Below are 17,449 nucleotides of genomic sequence, written 5' to 3' on the forward strand. Positions count from 1 at the left end.
CAGGGGGCTCCGGAGTCAGCCTCAGAGGGGTGTCCAGAGCTAGGCAGCAAGGACCAGAGGAAGGTGGACAGAGACTGAGAGGACCAAGCAGAGACACAGAGAAAAAAAGAGACCCCAAAGGGACAGACCCCAATATTCATCCACGGAGCCGCAGAGGCGGCTGGAGCCGCTGCTATAGGAGAAGCTCTGCTGCCTGTCCGTCCCCATGGGCCACCGTAGGCCATGGCTGCACACTTCTGTCCTCTGGGCTGCAGTGGCCAGCCTGCTCCTCCCCCCGGCCATGACCCAGCAGCTGAGAGGGGCCGGGCTGGGCTTCAGCAACCGGAACAACAACGCTGGAGCCGCTGGGCTCTCCCAGGAGTCATTGGCAGAGCTTGGCCACCCCCTGCGCAGCCCTAGAGACCATCCAGACGAGAACGAGGATGTCTCCACAGAGAAGGGGCATCACTTCTGGGGTCATCCAGACGGTGAAGAGGAGGATGAGGATGTCTCCAAGGAATATGGCCACGCCGCAGGCCAGAGGTCCCAAGACCACGAGGTCAGAGACAAGGATGTCTCAGGTGAGGAGGTCTTTGCAGAGCATGGTGGGCAGGCCCGTGAGCACAGAGGCCATGAGAGTGAAGACACGGAAGACTCAGCGGAGCACAGGCATCACACCCCCAGCCACAGGCGCCACAGCCACCAAGACGAGGATGAGGACGAAGTTGTGTCCCATGAGCCTCACCATCATATCCTCAGGCATGGACACCGAGGCCATAATGGCAAAGATGATGAAGGAGAAGAGGAGGAGGAAGAGGAGGAGGAGGAGAACGAGGAGGAGGAGGAAGAGGAGGTCTCTACTGAGTATAGGCACCAGGCCGACAGGCACCGAAGCCACGGGAGTGAAGAGGATGAGGATGTCTCAGATGGACACCACCATCATAGCCACAGGCACCGAGGCCACGAAGAAGATGACAATGACGATGATGATGATGATGTCTTCACTGAGTATGGACACCGGGCCCACAGACACCAAGGCCACAGGAGTGAAGAGGATGAGAATATCTCAGATGGACACCACCATCATGGCCCCAGCCACAGGTACCGAGGCCACGAAGAAGATGAGAATGCCGATGATGATGATGTCTTCACTGAATATAGACACCAGGCCCACAGACACCAAGGCCACAGGAGTGAAGAGGATGAGAATATCTCAGATGGACACCACCATCATGGCCCCAGCCACAGGTACCGAGGCCACGAAGAAGATGAGAATGCCGATGATGATGATGTCTTCACTGAATATAGACACCAGGCCCACAGACACCAAGGCCACAGGAGTGAAGAGGATGAGAATATCTCAGATGGACACCACCATCATGGCCCCAGCCACAGGCACCGAGGCCATGAAGAAGATGAGAATGCCGATGATGATGATGTCTTCACTGAGTATAGACACCAGGCCCACAGGCACCAAGGCCACAGGAGTGAAGAGGATGAGAATATCTCAGATGGACACCACCATCATGGCCCCAGCCACAGGCACCGAGGCCATGAAGAAGATGAGAATGCCGATGATGATGATGTCTTCACTGAGTATAGACACCAGGCCCACAGGCACCAAGGCCACAGGAGTGAAGAGGATAATATCTCAGATGGACACCACCATCATGGCTCCAGCCACAGGCACCAAGGCCACGAAGAAGATGATGATGACGATGATGATGATGATAATGATGTCTCCACTGAGCATGGACACCAGGCCCACAGGCCCCGAGGCCACAGAAAGGAAGAGGATGAGGCTGTGTCAGGCGAACACCACCATCATGTCCCTGACCACAAGCACCTAGGCCACAGAGATGAGGAAGAAGATGAGGATATGTTCACTGAACATTGGAGCCAGGGACCCCAACATGTCCACCGTGGCCTTGCAGATGAGGAGGAGGAAGAAGAGATCACAGTCCAGTTCAGCCACTATGTTGCAAGCCACCAACCTGAAGGCCACAAGAATGGTGAGGAGGATGCCCCAGAGGAGTATAAAACAGAAGTCCCTCACCATTACCACCACAGGGTCCTCAGGGAAGATGAGGACATCTCTGCTGAGCTTGGCCACCAGGCCCCCAGCCACAGGCAAAGCCACCAAGATGAAGAAACTGGCCATGGTCAAGCAGAGTCCATTGAAGAGATGAGCCATCACCCCCCAGGACGCACAGCGGTCAAGGATAGAAACCATGTGAGGGAGGATGATTCTGAGGAGGAAAAGGAGAAAGAGGACCCCGGCTCCCATGAGGAAGATGATGAAAGCTCAGAGCAGGAAGAGAAAGGCACCCACCATGGCAGCCAGGACCAGGAAGATGAGGAGGATGAGGAGGAAGGTCATGGCCTCCACCTGAACCAGGAGGAGGAAGAAGAGGAGGACGAGGAGGAGGAGGAAGAGGAGGAGAGGAGGGAAGAGAGGGCTGAGGTTGGGGCCCCACAAAGCCGAGACCACAGGGAGGAGGAAGAAGAGAAGGAGGAGGGGCTGGAGGAAGATGAGCTCCCCTTCACCATCATCCCCAACCCACTGGAGGGGAGAGAGGAGGCCGGAGGTGCCTCCAGTGAGGAGGAAAGCGGTGAGGACACAGGTAAATGGCCCGACCCGGTGTGGGTGGGGAGGAACCGAGTCAGCCTGGGTCACTGCTGCCCTCCTGTCCCCGCAGGTCCACAGGATGCTCAGGAGTACGGGAACTACCAGCCAGGGTCCCTGTGTGGCTACTGCTCCTTCTGCAATGTATGTCCCCAGCCCAGATCCACCCACCAAGGTGTCCCCAGAATCTGCCCCAGGGCCCTGGGGTGGTGCTGTGGGAGGGCTCAGAGCAAGAGCAGGCCAGGGTCAGTTCTGAGTGAAGAGATACTTCTGCAGGGTCGTGAGGTGAGGACAGACGGGAGGCTGGAGCCTGGGGAAGAGGCTGGAGCAATGGTCCAGGAAGGAGAGGACAAGACGTAAGCTGCATCTGAGGATGTGGGGACAGAGACGGGGGTCTGTGGCAAAGAGAGTCAGAGGGCAAGAGGGATGGCACGGGAGCTGAAAGGCCAGGGGCAGAATAGGGGGAGAGGGAGTGGAGAGAGTATCTGAAGTCCAGCTCACCCTGACTGCGGGACATGGGGTCACCTTGAGATAGAAAACCAGGGGCAGGGGAGGGGAGAGAGGCTGATTTCGGGGGCAGATACGGAGCTCAGTGTTGGAGGTAAAGAGGGTAGAGACGGCTGGGCGCGGTGGCTCACGCCTGTAATCCCAGCACTTTGGGAGGCTGAGGTGGGTGGATCCCAAGGTCGGAGATTGAGATCATCCTGGCCAACATAGTGAAACCCCGTCTGTCTCTACTAAAAATACAAAAATTAGCCGGGCATGGTGGCATGCGCCTGCAATCCCAGTTACTCGGGAGGCTGAGGTAGGAGAATCGCTTGAACCCGGGAGGCGGAGGTTGCAGAGGGTAGAGTCTGGGGAAACGTCCAGGGTGCAAGAGTGTACCAGGGGCAGGTGTGTCCCAAGTGGGGTTAGAGTTTCCGTCTAACCAGGCTCCCCCGGTCCGCAGCGATGCACGGAATGCGAGAGCTGTCACTGTGATGAGGAGAGCATGGGTGAGCACTGCGACCAGTGCCAGGTGAGACCTCACCTCACACTTAAGGCTCCACTGGGCCTCAGGACGCACCGGGACCCTCTGAGGACCCCAGTCCTAAGTCCTGGTCTCTGACCCAACCCCTTACCCCTGATGCAACCCTTACTCCACAAGGGATCCTGACTCCAACCTTAACTTAGACCTCGCCTCTGTCCGGGTCTGGTCCCGGCCCCGTCCTAGCTCCGCCCCCGGCCACGCCGCACGCTCACTGTCTCTCTCCCTGTCCCCCGCCCCCAGCACTGTCAGTTCTGTTATCTCTGCCCGCTGGTCTGCGAAACGGTCTGCACTCCAGGTGAGCATGGGAGGGGCCCTAGAAAAACCTGAGGCAGGGGCCAGGCCCAGCGTGGGGAATCCTGGCGGGGGCGGAGCCAAACCTGAGGGACTGGCCCGGAAGGCTGGCGGGCGGGGCTAAGAAGGGAGGCGTGGCCAAGGCTGTGAGCACGTGGGTCGGGACCTGGCCCGAGGAACCCAGGTGGAGTTGCTGAAGCCAAAGGAACAGAAATCAGTGGAGGGTTGAGGGGCGGGCCTACGGCCTAATGGGCGAGGCCAACTCAAGTAGGAATCGAAGGGGCGGGGCCACTGGATAACGGACTCACCCAGAACGAAAAAGGGGCGTGCCCCCAAAGGAGTCCGGTAGAAGATGATTCAGTTTGAAGGAGGAATTAGGGAAAAGTGCGTGGAGCTAGCACTCATCTTGCACGCCATACTGAGTGCCCCACTAATTTTGCTCGTGCAGTACTCCTCAATCCTCTCTTCTCTGCTCTCCCATAGGAAGCTACGTCGACTATTTCTCCTCCTTCCTATATCAGTAAGTGTATGGGCGGGGGGAGCGTAAAGGCCCCGTTTAGAGAAGTGCTTGTCTCGCTATGAGTTAACGGATGACTCTGGGACTCCATTTCCCCGTCCATGGAATGGGCAGGTTAATGATCTCTAAGCGTCCTGGGGTGAGCTTTGAACACCAGCTGTCTAACTTCTGGCGTCCTCCTCTCCAGGGCCCTGGCGGACATGCTGGAAACACCGGAACCCTGACCCAGCTGCGCGGCTGCGACGCAGGTGTACCTCCTTCTGCTTTCCAACCCCTTTCCACGAGCCATATTTATTTCTCTGAATAAACGTGCTCCCCGAAACTCCATTGTCAGACGTGGGGTCTGAGAATCTCAGGGCATCAGGGAATGCGGGTAGGGTCTAGGGACCTGGACCCAGACTTGAGGGATGAGGGGCCTGGACTCCTGGCTCCTCGAAGTTGTTGGTTGAACCCCCTCGCCCCCCAAAAAATCAGTCAACATGGGAGCTTTTTGAAACAGTTCTCTTTACCCGTGATCACTGAGTGACGCCTGGGGCGGGGAGGCCGACCGAGAGTCGGGGGCGAGGGCTCCCCCACCATCCCCCCTGCCCCCACGCCATGTCGCCCAGCGGCATCGTGGAAAGAGGATTCTCCCATGCAAACCCCGGAGCCAGAGGGGAACGGGGAGCGCACTTCAGCGCCCCCTACCCCCGGGGCACGGACATGGCCACAGCACTGGGGGCGGTGAGGCCCCGGGGACACGAGACACGGGGAGGGGAGAGGGGACCCCGCCCGCAGATGACCCGGGGGACCGGCGACCGGACGCGGCGGGGCGGGACTGAGTGGCACAGGGGGCGAGGCTTGTAGCAGCGAGTCCCCCCTCCCCTCCTTTCGGACGAAGAAGGAAGACTTGGGCCCCGCGACTGGGCAGGAAAAAGGGGAGGGGGCACCCTCTCCCCGCATGCGGCCCGGGAGGGAAGTCTCGCCCACTTCTCGCGGGTAAAGGACACCCGTCTCCCAACAGAAACTGATCAATAAATTACAAAGTAGAGAAAAGGAAGGCGGACGTGTGGGGCGGGATTGCTTCCTGCCCGCTTCTTCCCCCTCTCAGTACAGTTCGTGTGGTTTGGTCCAGGCCCCGGTCGCGTGCGAGGCGGGCGCGCGCAACTCCCGCTGGTCTATACAGATGGTCCAGTCCTCGGCGCGAGCTCCCCCGCCCGCTCTCCCCGGCGAGGCCACACTGGGCAGGAGAGGGAACAGCCCAGCCTCGGGAAGATCCTTCCGTCCGAGTGAGGTCACCTGCATGACGCCGGGCAGCGCGTGGAGCAGTGAATATCCACCGTGCCGCCCCGCACCCCCAAGGTCGCCCAACACGGTCCTCACCTGGAGGCCTGCACTAGCAGGAATAGGTCCGGACCGAAACGCCGTCTGCCCGGGAACTCCCAGAAGTCTGGCCTGGAGGGAGAGCGAGCAGCAGTTCAGCCTGAAGCACCCCCCTCCCTGTTCCTCTCCAGGAGTCCTCCCTTTGGACTTCCCTTCCCTATGTCACAACATTCGCCGGGCTCCACGTGGGTTTCCCTCCCTTCCCTGCAGCCAAGGACTCAAACTCGCTTTGGACGAGTTCACTCTCCGCCCTGGGAAGGGAGAGTGGGATTCATCCATTCCATCCTGAGGGGGGAGTCCGGAACTTTGGAGCAGTCCATTCCTCAGGGGTAAGGGAGAAAGGACTAGGCCATTCCAGAACCCAGACTACTGAGGTGGTCCATGTCCCACCCTAGGGAAGGGAGGAGGGGCTGTTGCATTTGGGAGCCCCCCACCTTCTGGCTGCAGCTTGCGAAGAGGGAGACCTGGAGAGCCCAGGGCTCCTGCTGCAGCCGAACGAAAGTTGGGGGGCAACATCTCAGCTGAGTCGGGAGTTACGCCTCGAAGGTCCTTCTCCCGGAACATCTTCCGCCAGGATGGGGAGCGGCTGAAGGACTTGGCGCTGTCCTAGGTATAGGAGCCGGGCAGCCGGTGAGGAACTCGGGCCTCGTCTGACTCCGCCCCTTCCTTTGACTCCACCCTTCTCAGGGTCTCACCTCCCCTTAACCCCGCCCCTCTCCTGGCCCCGCCTTCAACCGTGACTTGTTAATAGGCCCCGCCCCCTCAGCTCGCCGCTGGGAGCAGAGCGCCCACCTCGTCCAGCCGTCGGTCTGTGCCTAAGGAGATAAGGTTGCTGAATTCCTTCTCCAGGAGCTGCCGGGCCTGGAAAGGGGAGGTGGAGGGGGCGATTGGAGCGTGCAGTCTGCGAGGTGGGGACGCCTAGCATGCTCCGGGCCTCGCGGCAGCTTACCTGAGCATTCTGCGTGGGGATCTGCAGGAGCAAGGCCAGGTCGGAGTAGTCGAAGGTCTCGTCCAGGGCGAGCAGTGCCCCGTGTACCCCGCTCTCCGTGAGGTTCGTGGCGAATTCCTTCAGGCCCAGCCCGGACACCCAACCCATGACCCGCTCATTGGACCACACCATCACGTCTGGGGATGGAAGGGACCCTCAGCCGTGTCCGTCCCGTGGCCTGGAGAGTCCAGTTTAACCCATACCTCCACCTCCATTTCCTCTCTTCGGGCCACGCCCCCTACGCTGGTTCCACGTGCCAATCTTCTTCTCCGGCCTCCCCCGACCCCGTCTCCTCCCCATCCAGCTCCACAACCTCCACCTGGCTCCCAGAGGGACCCTTACACTCTACTCACCTCGGATCTGGGTCTGACTCTCTTCCCGCCTCCGCTCCAGGTCCTTCCGGTCGTAGTTGAGCCGTTTCAGGCACATAATCCCATAATGTAAACTCACCCTGAGCAGCAGGGGAAGTGGAGTCACGGATGAGCCTTCCAATCCCCCGGGTGCTGCTCCTGCGGGTCCCTCCCCACTGACTATGCTCTTCTTGGAAAGGGTAGAGAGCTGATCAGTTCTATTGACTGTTGACCCCCTCTGGAGGTGAGGCATTTTCAACAGGCAATTCCTATTGGCCAGCCTGGAAAGGGGTACGGGGTTAACTAGCCAAGCCGTCTCAGGATCTGAATGAACTTCTCCTGTGGACCATCGCATTGGTGAAAGGGGCACAGAGTCAGGATATCCTGAGAACCCAGGCTAAAAGGGCCAAGATAAGCCTAGGAATCGCCCATGGCCAATCCCATTGGCCAAAGACTCTCTGGGGCGGGGCTTCCCTTTGGACTATCCCCATTGACCAGGCAACCCCCACCTGTGGAAGCTGTCCACCATCTTGAGTTGGCCCCGGAGCTCCTTCTTGTTAAGGTGATCTAACATTCGGGCATCCACCAGCGACTCCATGAAGTAGCTGCGGTATTGGGGCAGCCCCAGGCTGGGCAGCCAGTCGTTTCCCACCCACTCGTGGTTCATGTCGCCATATGCCAGGATCTGGGGCCATGGGCAGGTGAGGGAGGAGTCAGACCCTCTGGCCCCTTCCCACTGTGCATGAGAGGGGTACAGTCCAACCCCCCAGTCCAAGGTTTTTTGCCCACCCCATAGCAGGATAATGACCCATCTCTGCTCAGGATAGCGGACTGATCCAGAGTTGTCTCCTAGACCTTCGTGACAGCATACACTCTTGGCTACTCAAACAGTGGTCCTGAGACCTGCAGCGTCACCATCACCTGTGGACTTGGTGGAACTGCAGAATCTCAGACCTTATTCCACACCTACTGAAGTCGGTATCTGCATTTTCACAAGACCTTCAGGTGCCTTGAAATATACGTTATATTTATTTATTTTTGAGACACAGTCTCGCTCTGTCACCCAGGCTGGAGTACAGTGGCACGATCTCGTCTCACTGCATACTCCCCGTCCTGAGTTCAAGTAGCTGGGATTACAGGTGTGCGCCACCACGCCCAGCTAATTTTTGTATTTTTTAGTAGAGACGGGGTTTCACCATGTTGGCCAGGATGGTCTCGAACTCCTGACCTCAAGGGATCCGGTCGCCTCAGCCTCCCAATGTGCTGGGATTACAGGCATGAGCCACTGCACCCGACCATATTTGTTTATTTTTTAGAGACAGGGTCTTGCTATGTCAGGTTGACCTCAGTTTTCTGGGCTCAAGCGATCCTCCTGCCTCAGTCCTCCAAGTAGCTGGGACTACAGGTGTGTGCCACCCCACTATACATTAAATGTTGGGAAGCACTGCTTTAATTCTGTCTCACTGCAGTTCAACGTCGCTACACCCGCAAGTCAGGGCAATGAATTCTTTCAGGGCAGCTCTCCCACTAAGAAAGGGCCACCACCTTTGCAATACTAGTCTAATGCTATATCTGGCCCAGGACAACATTCCAGATGACTCCCAAGCCCCCCACCCCTTTCAGCATCAGCACAAAATCCATGCTTCCCCCTGGCTGGAAATATGTGATCCATGATCACAGTCCAACCCACTATAATTCCTCTGTTGACAGTGCGTTCATGTCTCTTGGTTCCCCCCGACACCCTTTAGATGGAGTCTCACTGTGTCACCCAGGCTGGAGTGCAATGGCTCAACTCGGCTCACGGCAATCTCCGCCTCCCGGGTTCAAGCAAGTCTCCTGCCTCAGCCTCCCAAGTAACTGGGATTACAGGCACTCGCCACCATGCCCAGCTAATTTTTGTATTTTTAGTTGACACGGGGTTTCGCCATGTTGGCCAGGCTGGTCTCAAACTCCCAACCTCAGGTGATCCACCTGCCTCGGCCTCCCAAAGTGCTAGGACTACAGGCGTGAGCCACCCCGCCCGGCCACCTCTTGTTGCTTGAGAACAAAGTGTAGCTCCTCCTCTCCAACTTCTCATTCAGCCTGGCTACCTCACCACCACCACAACCAATGCTTCCTCCTTGGCCCTGGTACACTGAGAAGTCCATCGTAGCCCCCCCTCACCCTCCCTCCACACAGGGACACGGGCTGCTCCTCTCTCCTGACCTACAGAACTGAAGCACCTTAGAGCCCCCGCAACCCACGATTATGCAATGGTTCATGCATTAGGCTGACTATGCAGCAGTCTGTGCTTCCACATCGCATCCCCTCTACCCTCCCCACCACCAAGCCAAAATGGAACAGTCCAGAGCTCGGCACGGCGCCCCCCCATGGGGATGATGGCATGTTCTGGTGAGGACGGGGCAGGGCTCCGAGGAGGGGCAACCATGCATCGTGCACAGCCTGTTCATGCGCTCACGCCCCGCCCCGCGCCCCCTACCTGCTCCCAGCTGATCTCCTTGGTCTCCTGACCCGTTAGTAGGAAGAGAGAAGGGTGAGTTAAGGGGCAGGCAGAGGAGGACGCAAGGAGCAGACTTAGGGATGGCCACAGACTCTGTCCCCGCCCCCACCCCCAAAGAGGGTTAGTGCCACCCCCAAGGCGGCCGGCAGGGGGCACTCACGGGCTTGGTCGTGGCCGTAAGGGACTCCATCTCCTCGTGTGTCATCCACACGTTTCCTGTGGACTGAGGGGCAGAGAGTGTTAATGGATGGTGACAGAGGGCTTCGCATGGGGAAAGGAAGGAGGGTGGGCTCCTATGCTCTAGGCCATTCATTCATGTCCCTCCTGCTTTCTGCAACAAGCCGTAACAGAGAAAATGAATGATCCTTATACGGCACCTGCCATGTACCAAGCAATGTGACTTTGGAGTTGAATAAATTCAGGTTGGAATTGGGACCCTGCTGTGCATTTTGCTGTGTGGCCCTGTGCAAATGATGTCACCTCGCTGACCTCACACGGAGTTACAGAGTGAAGACTCAGAAGTCAGGGGCAGACACACAGCCATGGGGCAAATGTTCCGGGGGTGGGGGGGTTTCATATTTTTTGAGCTGCTGCTCCCAACAACCCCACGAGTTAGAAATCCATGCAAGGATAAAAACATTTACGTATCTCCTGGTGAGTGTCAGGCACCAGTCACCAGTCACCATTAGTAAGGTATGGGATATGGCAAGGGGCACAGCAGACCCTTTCATCGCAGTAGGGGAGAAACAATCAACATATTGTAAGTATGTTGGGGAAATTTGAATAGAGACTGAATAGATGAAATTAACAACTGTGGCTGGGCACGGTGGCTCACACCTGTAGTCCCAGCACTTTGGGACGCCGAGGCAGGCACATCACTTTTGGAGTTTGAGACCAGCCTGGCCAACGTGGTGAAACCCCGTCTCTACTGAAAATACAAAAATTGGCTGGGTGCAGTGGCTCACGCCTGTAATCCCAGCACTTTGGGAGGCCGAGGCGGGTGGATCACTTGAGGTCAGGAGTTCGAAACCAGCCTGTCCAACATGGCGAAACCCTGTCTCTATTAAAGTTTTTTTTTCTATTTAAAAATATATTTAAAAAAATACAAAAATTAGGCTGAGCACGGTGGTTTACACTGTAACCCTAGCACCTTGGGAGGTGGAGGCAGGTAGATCGCCTGAGGTCAGGAGTTTAAGACCAGCCTGGCCAACATGGTGAAACCCCCTCTCTACTAAAAATACAAAACTTAGGCCAGGTGCAGTGGCTCCTACATGTAATCCCAGCACTTTGGGAGGCCAAGGCAGGTGGATCACCTGAGGTCGGGAGTTTGAGACCAGCCTGACCAACATGGAGAAACCCTGTCTCTACTAAAAATACAAAATTAGCCGGGCATGGTGGTGCATGCCTTTCATCACAGCTGCTCGGGAGGCTGAGGCAGGAGAAGCACTTGAACCTGAGAGGCGAAGGTTGCAGTAAGCCGACATTGCACTACTGTACTCCAGCCTGGGCAACAAGAGCAAAACTCTGTCTCAAAAAAAAAAAGCCAGGCATGGTGGCATGCGCCTACTCGGGAGACTGAGGAAAGAGAATCACTTGAACCCAGGAGGCAGAGGTTGCAGTGAGCCAAGATCACACCACCGCACTCCAGCCTAGGCGACAGAGTGAGACTCTGCCTCAAAAAAAAAAAAAAAAAAAAACAAATGCCCTTACGTGTAATAAAGGATGTGGTGTTTATGAAGAAGAAAAAGACCCATTAAAGTAATTTTGGGGGCTAAACTGTTATGATAGCCTCAAATTACATTCAAGCATAGGTCTGTGAGAATCCCCAACCTGAAAATCCAAAATCCAAAATGCTCCAAAATTCTAAAAATTTTTTTTTTTTTTTGGATGCAGATTTTCTCTGTCGACCAGGCTGGAGTACAGTGGGACAGTCACAGCTCACTGCAGCCTTGACCTCCTGGGCTCAAAGGATCCTCCCACCTCAGTCTCCCTAGTACCTGGGACTACAGGTGTGAGCCACCATGCCCAACTAATTTTTGGGTTTTTTTTTTTGTTGTCTTTTGTTTGTTTGAGATGGAATCTTGCTTTGTCACTCAGGCTGAAGTGCAGTGGCTCGATCTTGGCTCACTGCAACCTCCACCTCCTGGGTTCAACTGATTCTCCTGCCTCAGCCTCCAGAGTAGCTAAGACTGCAGGCGCATGCCACTACACCCAGCTAATTTTTGTATTTTTAGTAGAGACGGGGGTTTCACCGTGTTAGCCAGGATGGTCTCGATCTCCTGACCTCATGATCTGCCTGCCTTGGCCTCCAGGAGTGCTAGAATTACAGGCGTGAGCCACTGCACCTGCCCTAATTTTTGTATTTTTAGTGTGGGTAACCCCCATAAAGGCACTGAGGAATGAGAGCTAAGCAGAACCCTGGCACAGTTAGGGCTTGAAGGATATCTCACTTTATAGTGTTACTACTCAGCTATTTCCTTTTATATAATCCTTTACATAATCATATATTAGTTTATAGAAATAGGGCTTGAAGAATCCCTTTATATAATCCTCTATATATAATCATATAATCGTTGATAGTATGAGTGCCTAAAGAATATTTCCCTACATATATACCTATAATTATATCTTAGTTCATAATCGGAGGAATGCCTAGAGTGGACACAGTACAGAGCATGAATTAAGGAATAAGCAGCTTATAATCAGAGGAATGCCTAGAGCAGACACAGTGCAGAGCATGATTTAAGGGACAAACAGTTATACCAGGACAAGAATCGATGGCCCAGGCGGCAGCGTTCAGTATCATAAAGATACCTGCTGTATGGCAGGCTTAGGGTGAGAGCCACTCCTCCTGATAAAGGAGTTGTAGGACCTTGCCCCAGTTCTTGTGGAAGGCTGCCCTCAGACCGGCAATCCACCTTGGTGACTGTGAACTTTATCAGCTCTTGCTACTGTGCTGCTCGAAAAGCATCTTCCCATAGAACTCATTGGAAGCTGCCAGCAGGTGGCAGTAACCTTGACAGCTCTGTCACTACCGTGAGACTTAAAGCATCCCCCCTAAATCCTCTTAGAAGTAGTTTGCCCATAGATAGAAGTATTGCACACTGCACCCTCTTCACTGTGCACGGCCCTCCTTCAAGCCTCGGTGACCTGATGGGGGTGGACCCCTTACTGCACACGGCCCTTGCCTTCATGGGAATGGGCCTCTTGCTACGCACTGTCCACCTTCTGGCCTAGGTGACCTAATGGGGGTGGGCCCCATGTTTTATTGCTCACGACCCTATCACTATCCTTAAAGATGATTTCACTGACTGCCCTGCCCCCTAACCTATACACAATAAATACTCACGCTTCTGGACATTCGGGGCCTCGCCTGACTCCACTCATAGGTGGCGTGGCCCCTGAGCCCAGCTGCATTTTCTTTGTACTTCTGTGTCCTGTCTCTTTATTTCTCGGATCCTGCACCTCAGCACAGCATAAGGCTCACCCCATGATCCTGTGGGGCCCTCAGCCCTACATTTAGTAGAGACAGGGTTTTCCCATGTTGTCTGGCTGTTCTCGAGTTCCTGGTCTCAAGAGATCAGCCACCCACGGCCTCCGAAGAAGGCTGGAATTACAGGTGTGAGCCATGGCACTTGGCCCTAAACTTCTTAAGTGCTGACATGAGGCCAGGAGAGGAAAATCCCCCATCTTGTCACAATCAAAATGCAGTCAAAACTTTGTTTCATGCACAAAGTTATTTAAAATATTGTATAATAAAATTCCCTTTAGGCATGTGTATGAGATGCATATGAAACATAAATGAATTTCATGTTTATACTTGGCTTCCATCCCCAAGATATTTCATTTATATGCAAATATTCCAAAAAAAAACTTTAAAATCACAAATTCTAAACACTTCTTGTCCCACGTATTTCAGCTAAGGGATACGCAACCCGTACATTCCACTCCCCCCACCGAACACAGACAACAGAGTAAGTACAGCAAAAGGTTGAGAATTGCTAAACTGGGTACACATGATTTTCTGTATGTTTGAAATTTCTCGTAATAAAAAGTTGGAAGGAAAAAGATAAAATAATTAGAAGGCAATAAATGCTATGGGGAAAATTAGAAGGTGCTAATGTGCTAGAATGATGAAGGAAACTAGTTTAGCTGATGACTTAAGGAAGGCTTCTTGGAGGTGGTGACATTTGAGTGGGACAGCAAAGGCCGAGGAGAGGGAGACTCAGGGAAGGGGCCACGTGGACCACAGGCAGAGTTGGGAGCAAACGGGAGCCTGAGGGGGCTGAGAACCAATGGGAAGCAGGGTCGTGGGACAAAGTTGGAGTGAGCAGTCCCAGGATTGGCTAGACTGAGGAAAAGAGGCGGGGCCCTGAGGAAGCGAAGGCTGGGATTGGCCGCCAGACACTCACGGTGCGGGAGGAGGCGGGGGCCGAGGGCGAGGTGAGCGAGACCATCTCCTGGATGGCGAGGCGTAGCTTGAGTCGGTGCAGCGGGTTGCTGATGCCGATCTCACGCTGGATCTCTGTGTCTGACAGGTTGGCCATGATGGCACCGCTCTTGACGTTGGCCCGGCAGGCGGCCACATACCAGGCAGGCATGCCTACCCATAGCTGCAGCAGAGGGACAGAGGGACAGAGGGACAGAGGGGACAGAAGAGGAGAAAAACAAAGAGATGGGGGGGGACAGGCAGATGGGGACAGGCAAGGGGAGGCGAAACAGATGCGCGGGAAAGTTCACAGGGAGAAAAAACAGGACAAGGAAGACACGTGGACAAGATGAGGAAGAGTCCGAGGGAGACAAATGGGGGGGAGGGGGCAGTGCGGAGGGGAGGGAGAAAAAGAGGGTGGGGAGAGACAGACGTCAGCAGGGCCATCGGAGACAAGAGGAGAAATATGGAGAATGACAAAAGCATGGTCAGAGATGCCGAAAAATAGAGACAGAGAATCCAGAAAGAGAGAGTAGAGAGAACGACAGGAGACCGTGACCCAGGTGGGCAAGGCCGGAGCAGCATGGGTGGAAGGGGAAGGAGAAAGAAGCTGTTTAGATGAACAGGAAGCTCAGCCCTCTCGGGTCCTCACCTGCCCAGCCCATGGCCACCCCACCTCTGGGCTAGAAGCAGGGTGGTGCCAGGAGGACCAGGCAGCCCCTACCACTAGGGCTGTCCGAGGGGTTGGGGACCAACAGTCAGAGCATTTCTGGGCCCCAGTACCTCCAGCCAGGACACCACTGTGGGCCCGTCCCAGGCAGCAAAAGGCAGGCCCTGGCGGCAGGCCTCCTCCAGAAGCTCATGCCTGTGGGGGTGAAGGGGCCGGGATAGAAGCTGTCAGGGGTGGAGACAGCTCTGCCCTGTGGATGGCCCCCATCACCACCACCACCACACACACACACACGCGTGCACGCGTTTTATGAATGTATAAAACATAGCAGAAAGTCCTATTTAAAAAAAAAAAGGAAAAAAAAAAGGCCAGGCGTAGTGGTTCACGCCTGTAATCCAAGCACTTTGGCGGCCAAGGCGGGCGGATGACCTGAGGTCGGGAGTTCAAGACCAGCCTGACCAACATGGTGAAACCCTGTCTATTAAAAAAAAAAAAAAATAGTAGAAGGTCAAAAATACATGTGAATCTGTAATTCCTCTCCCCACCAACCCCTATCAAAAGAGAGAAAAAAATGAAAGAAAGAAAACAGCAGGACGCAGTGGCTCATGTCTGTAATCCCAGCACTTTAGAAAGCCGAAGTGGGTGGATCACGAGTTCAAGAGAACAAGACCATCCTGGCCAACATGGTGAAACCCCGTCTCTACTAAAACTACAAAAATTAGCTGGAATGGTGGTACGCACCTGTAGTCCCAGCTATTTGAGAGGCCGAGGCAGGAGAATTGCTTGAACCCAGGAAGTGGAGGTTGCAGTGAGCTGAGAATGCACCACTGCACTCTAGCCTGGGCAACAGAGTGAGACTCTGTCTCAAAATAATAATAATAATAGGCTGGGTGCGGTGGCTCACGCCTGTAATCCCAGCACTTTGGGAGGCCGAGGCGGGTGGATCACGAGGTCAAGAGATTGAGACCATCCTGGCCAACATGGTGAAACCCCATCGCTACTAAAAATACAAAAAAATTAGCCAGGCGTGGTGGCGCGCGCCTGTAATCCCAGCTACTTGGGAGGCTGAGGCAGGAGAATTGCTTGAACCCGAGAGGCGGAGGTTGCAGTGAGCCGAGGTCGCGCCACTGCACTCCAGCCTGACGCCTGGTGACAGAGTGAGACTCTGTCTAAAAAAAAAAAAAAAAAACAGCTACTCAAGAGGCTGAGGCAGGAGAATGAATTGCCTGAACCCAGGAGGCGGAGGTTGCGGTGAGCCGAGATCACGCCATTGCACTCCAGCCTGAGTAACAAGAGCGAAACTCCGTCTCAAAAAAAAAAAAAAATAATAATAATAATAATAATAATGAAAAAAAAATTTTTTTAAGAGAGAAAATAAAGAAAAACTCTAGGATTTCCTAGATTTCCAGGTGAGCAAGTTCAGAATCACAGATACCCACTTCCAGCATTGAATTCTCATTTCTGTTCACTACAACCACCCCTGCACACACACACACACACACACACACACACACACTCACTTCCTCTTGTTCCTTCGGTCCTTGTCTCCCGGGCCTGTCAGCTTGGCTAATCCCAGAGGGTCAGTGGCCAGTGTCTCATCTGAGGGTGTTCCAGCTGGAGGCAGGGAGGGGTGAAAATTTGGAAAAATCTCAATGGGGAGGCAGAATCTTTCATGCTGGAGGTGATGAGGAAAATGCCAGAAAGGCAGAGGTCCTGAGGGAGCAGGGAGTGAGGCCACATCAAGGAAGTGATAAAGCCAGACAGAAGCACCAATGAATTGGAGACACCCCCAAATCCGGCTGGATGCACTGGGCTGGCCTTGGTAAGGTGGCAGTGTGTGCTGGTAAATGCCTAACAACTGGCTCCTTGGGGAGGCAGAAGGGTATCCCTGATTTGTAGCATTTGCCAATTTCCATGGTGTAGATAATCCAACCATGACAAATTTCAAGCTACCAGTGTGATGTCAGCCAATTCCTGCAATAGCTGATCTCCTGAGCCAGTGCAAGCAGGCTCCAGGACACCATAGGACGGTGCCCTGCCTTGAAGATGCCTCACCCTCTTCCTCTATTTAAAAAATAGGTAAATGGCCAGGTGTGGTGGCTCATGCCTGTAATCCCAGTACTTTGGGAAGCTGAGGCAGGTGGATCACCTGACGTCAGAAGTTCGAGACCAGCCTGACCAACATAGAGAAACCCGTCTCTACTAAAAATACAAAACTAGCCAGGCGTGGTGGCACATGCCTGTAGTCCCAGTTACTCAGGAGGCTGAGGCAGAAGAATTGCTTGAACCTGGGAGGCAGAGGTTGCAGTGAGCCAAGATTGCACCACTGCACTCCAATCTGGGTGACAGAGTGAGACGCTGTCTCAAAAAAAAAAAATAGGGAAATGACTTGGTAATCCCAGAACTTTCGGAGGCCAAGGTGGGTGGATCACCTCAGGTCAGAAGTTCAAGACCAGCCTAGCCACCATGGTGAAACAAAAAATCAGCCAGGTGTGGTACTGGGCACCTGTAGTCCCAGCTGCTCAAGAGGCTGAGGCAGGAGAATCACTTGAACTCAGGAGGTGGAGGTTCCAGTGAGCCAAGATTGTGCCACTGCACTCCAGCCTGGGCAACAGAGCGAAACTTGGTCTCAAAAAAAAAGAAAGAAAAAAAAAAACAGAAAAAACAACAACAAAAAATAGGTAAATGAAATAAGTTCACTTACCCA

General features: G+C 54.5%; 2 protein-coding genes across 5 annotated transcripts in view; one reads left to right on the forward strand and one right to left on the reverse strand.

Annotated features, from left to right (window-relative positions):
- On the forward strand, nucleotides 1-4,770 carry HRC (histidine rich calcium binding protein). Of its 3 annotated transcripts, none has more exons than XM_021668611.2 (6): nucleotides 1-2,603; nucleotides 2,679-2,749; nucleotides 3,555-3,623; nucleotides 3,876-3,930; nucleotides 4,410-4,446; nucleotides 4,631-4,770. In XM_021668611.2, exons 1-6 carry the CDS (start codon nucleotides 206-208, stop codon nucleotides 4,665-4,667), a joined length of 2,667 nt encoding a protein of 888 aa, XP_021524286.2. In that variant the 5' UTR covers nucleotides 1-205; the 3' UTR covers nucleotides 4,668-4,770. The 3 variants fall into 3 exon arrangements, with proteins under 3 accessions (XP_021524286.2, XP_021524287.2, XP_021524289.2); XM_021668612.2 differs by having other exon boundaries at nucleotides 1-2,591; XM_021668614.2 differs by lacking the exons at nucleotides 2,679-2,749; nucleotides 4,410-4,446; nucleotides 4,631-4,770.
- The window catches only part of PPFIA3 (PTPRF interacting protein alpha 3), a 26,559-nt gene continuing 13,162 nt past the window's right edge, over nucleotides 4,053-17,449 (reverse strand). The window contains exons 18-29 of one of the 2 annotated variants that reach the window (XM_012460485.3): nucleotides 16,263-16,356; nucleotides 14,856-14,937; nucleotides 14,056-14,256; nucleotides 9,804-9,866; nucleotides 9,623-9,649; nucleotides 7,653-7,828; nucleotides 7,147-7,244; nucleotides 6,755-6,930; nucleotides 6,598-6,666; nucleotides 6,240-6,411; nucleotides 5,806-5,877; nucleotides 4,053-5,721 (exon numbers count right to left, since the gene is read on the reverse strand). In XM_012460485.3, the coding sequence (XP_012315908.1) occupies nucleotides 5,819-5,877; nucleotides 6,240-6,411; nucleotides 6,598-6,666; nucleotides 6,755-6,930; nucleotides 7,147-7,244; nucleotides 7,653-7,828; nucleotides 9,623-9,649; nucleotides 9,804-9,866; nucleotides 14,056-14,256; nucleotides 14,856-14,937; nucleotides 16,263-16,356 (1,217 nt within the window). In that variant the 3' untranslated portion in view covers nucleotides 4,053-5,721; nucleotides 5,806-5,818. The remainder of the gene's footprint in view (nucleotides 5,722-5,805; nucleotides 5,878-6,239; nucleotides 6,412-6,597; nucleotides 6,667-6,754; nucleotides 6,931-7,146; nucleotides 7,245-7,652; nucleotides 7,829-9,622; nucleotides 9,650-9,803; nucleotides 9,867-14,055; nucleotides 14,257-14,855; nucleotides 14,938-16,262; nucleotides 16,357-17,449) is intronic. The other variant, XM_012460476.2, reaches the window with a different exon arrangement.

This window comes from Aotus nancymaae, unplaced genomic scaffold (assembly GCF_030222135.1).
Source record: "Aotus nancymaae isolate 86718 unplaced genomic scaffold, 86718_ANA_hifiasm-v0.15.2.pri h1tg000028l, whole genome shotgun sequence".
Taxonomy (NCBI): Eukaryota; Metazoa; Chordata; class Mammalia; order Primates; family Aotidae; genus Aotus; species Aotus nancymaae.

What these genes read in the sequence shown, in the direction of transcription:
- HRC (XM_021668611.2), top strand. Translation starts at nt 206, where the DNA reads ATGGGCCACCGTAGGCCATGGCTGCACACTTCTGTCCTCTGGGCTGCA. An exon ending in AGCACTGCGACCAGTGCCAG is followed by an intron (nt 3,624 to 3,875) that starts GTGAGACCTCAC and finishes CCCCGCCCCCAG; the next exon opens with CACTGTCAGTTCTGTTATCT. An exon ending in TTCTCCTCCTTCCTATATCA is followed by an intron (nt 4,447 to 4,630) that starts GTAAGTGTATGG and finishes CCTCCTCTCCAG; the next exon opens with GGCCCTGGCGGACATGCTGG.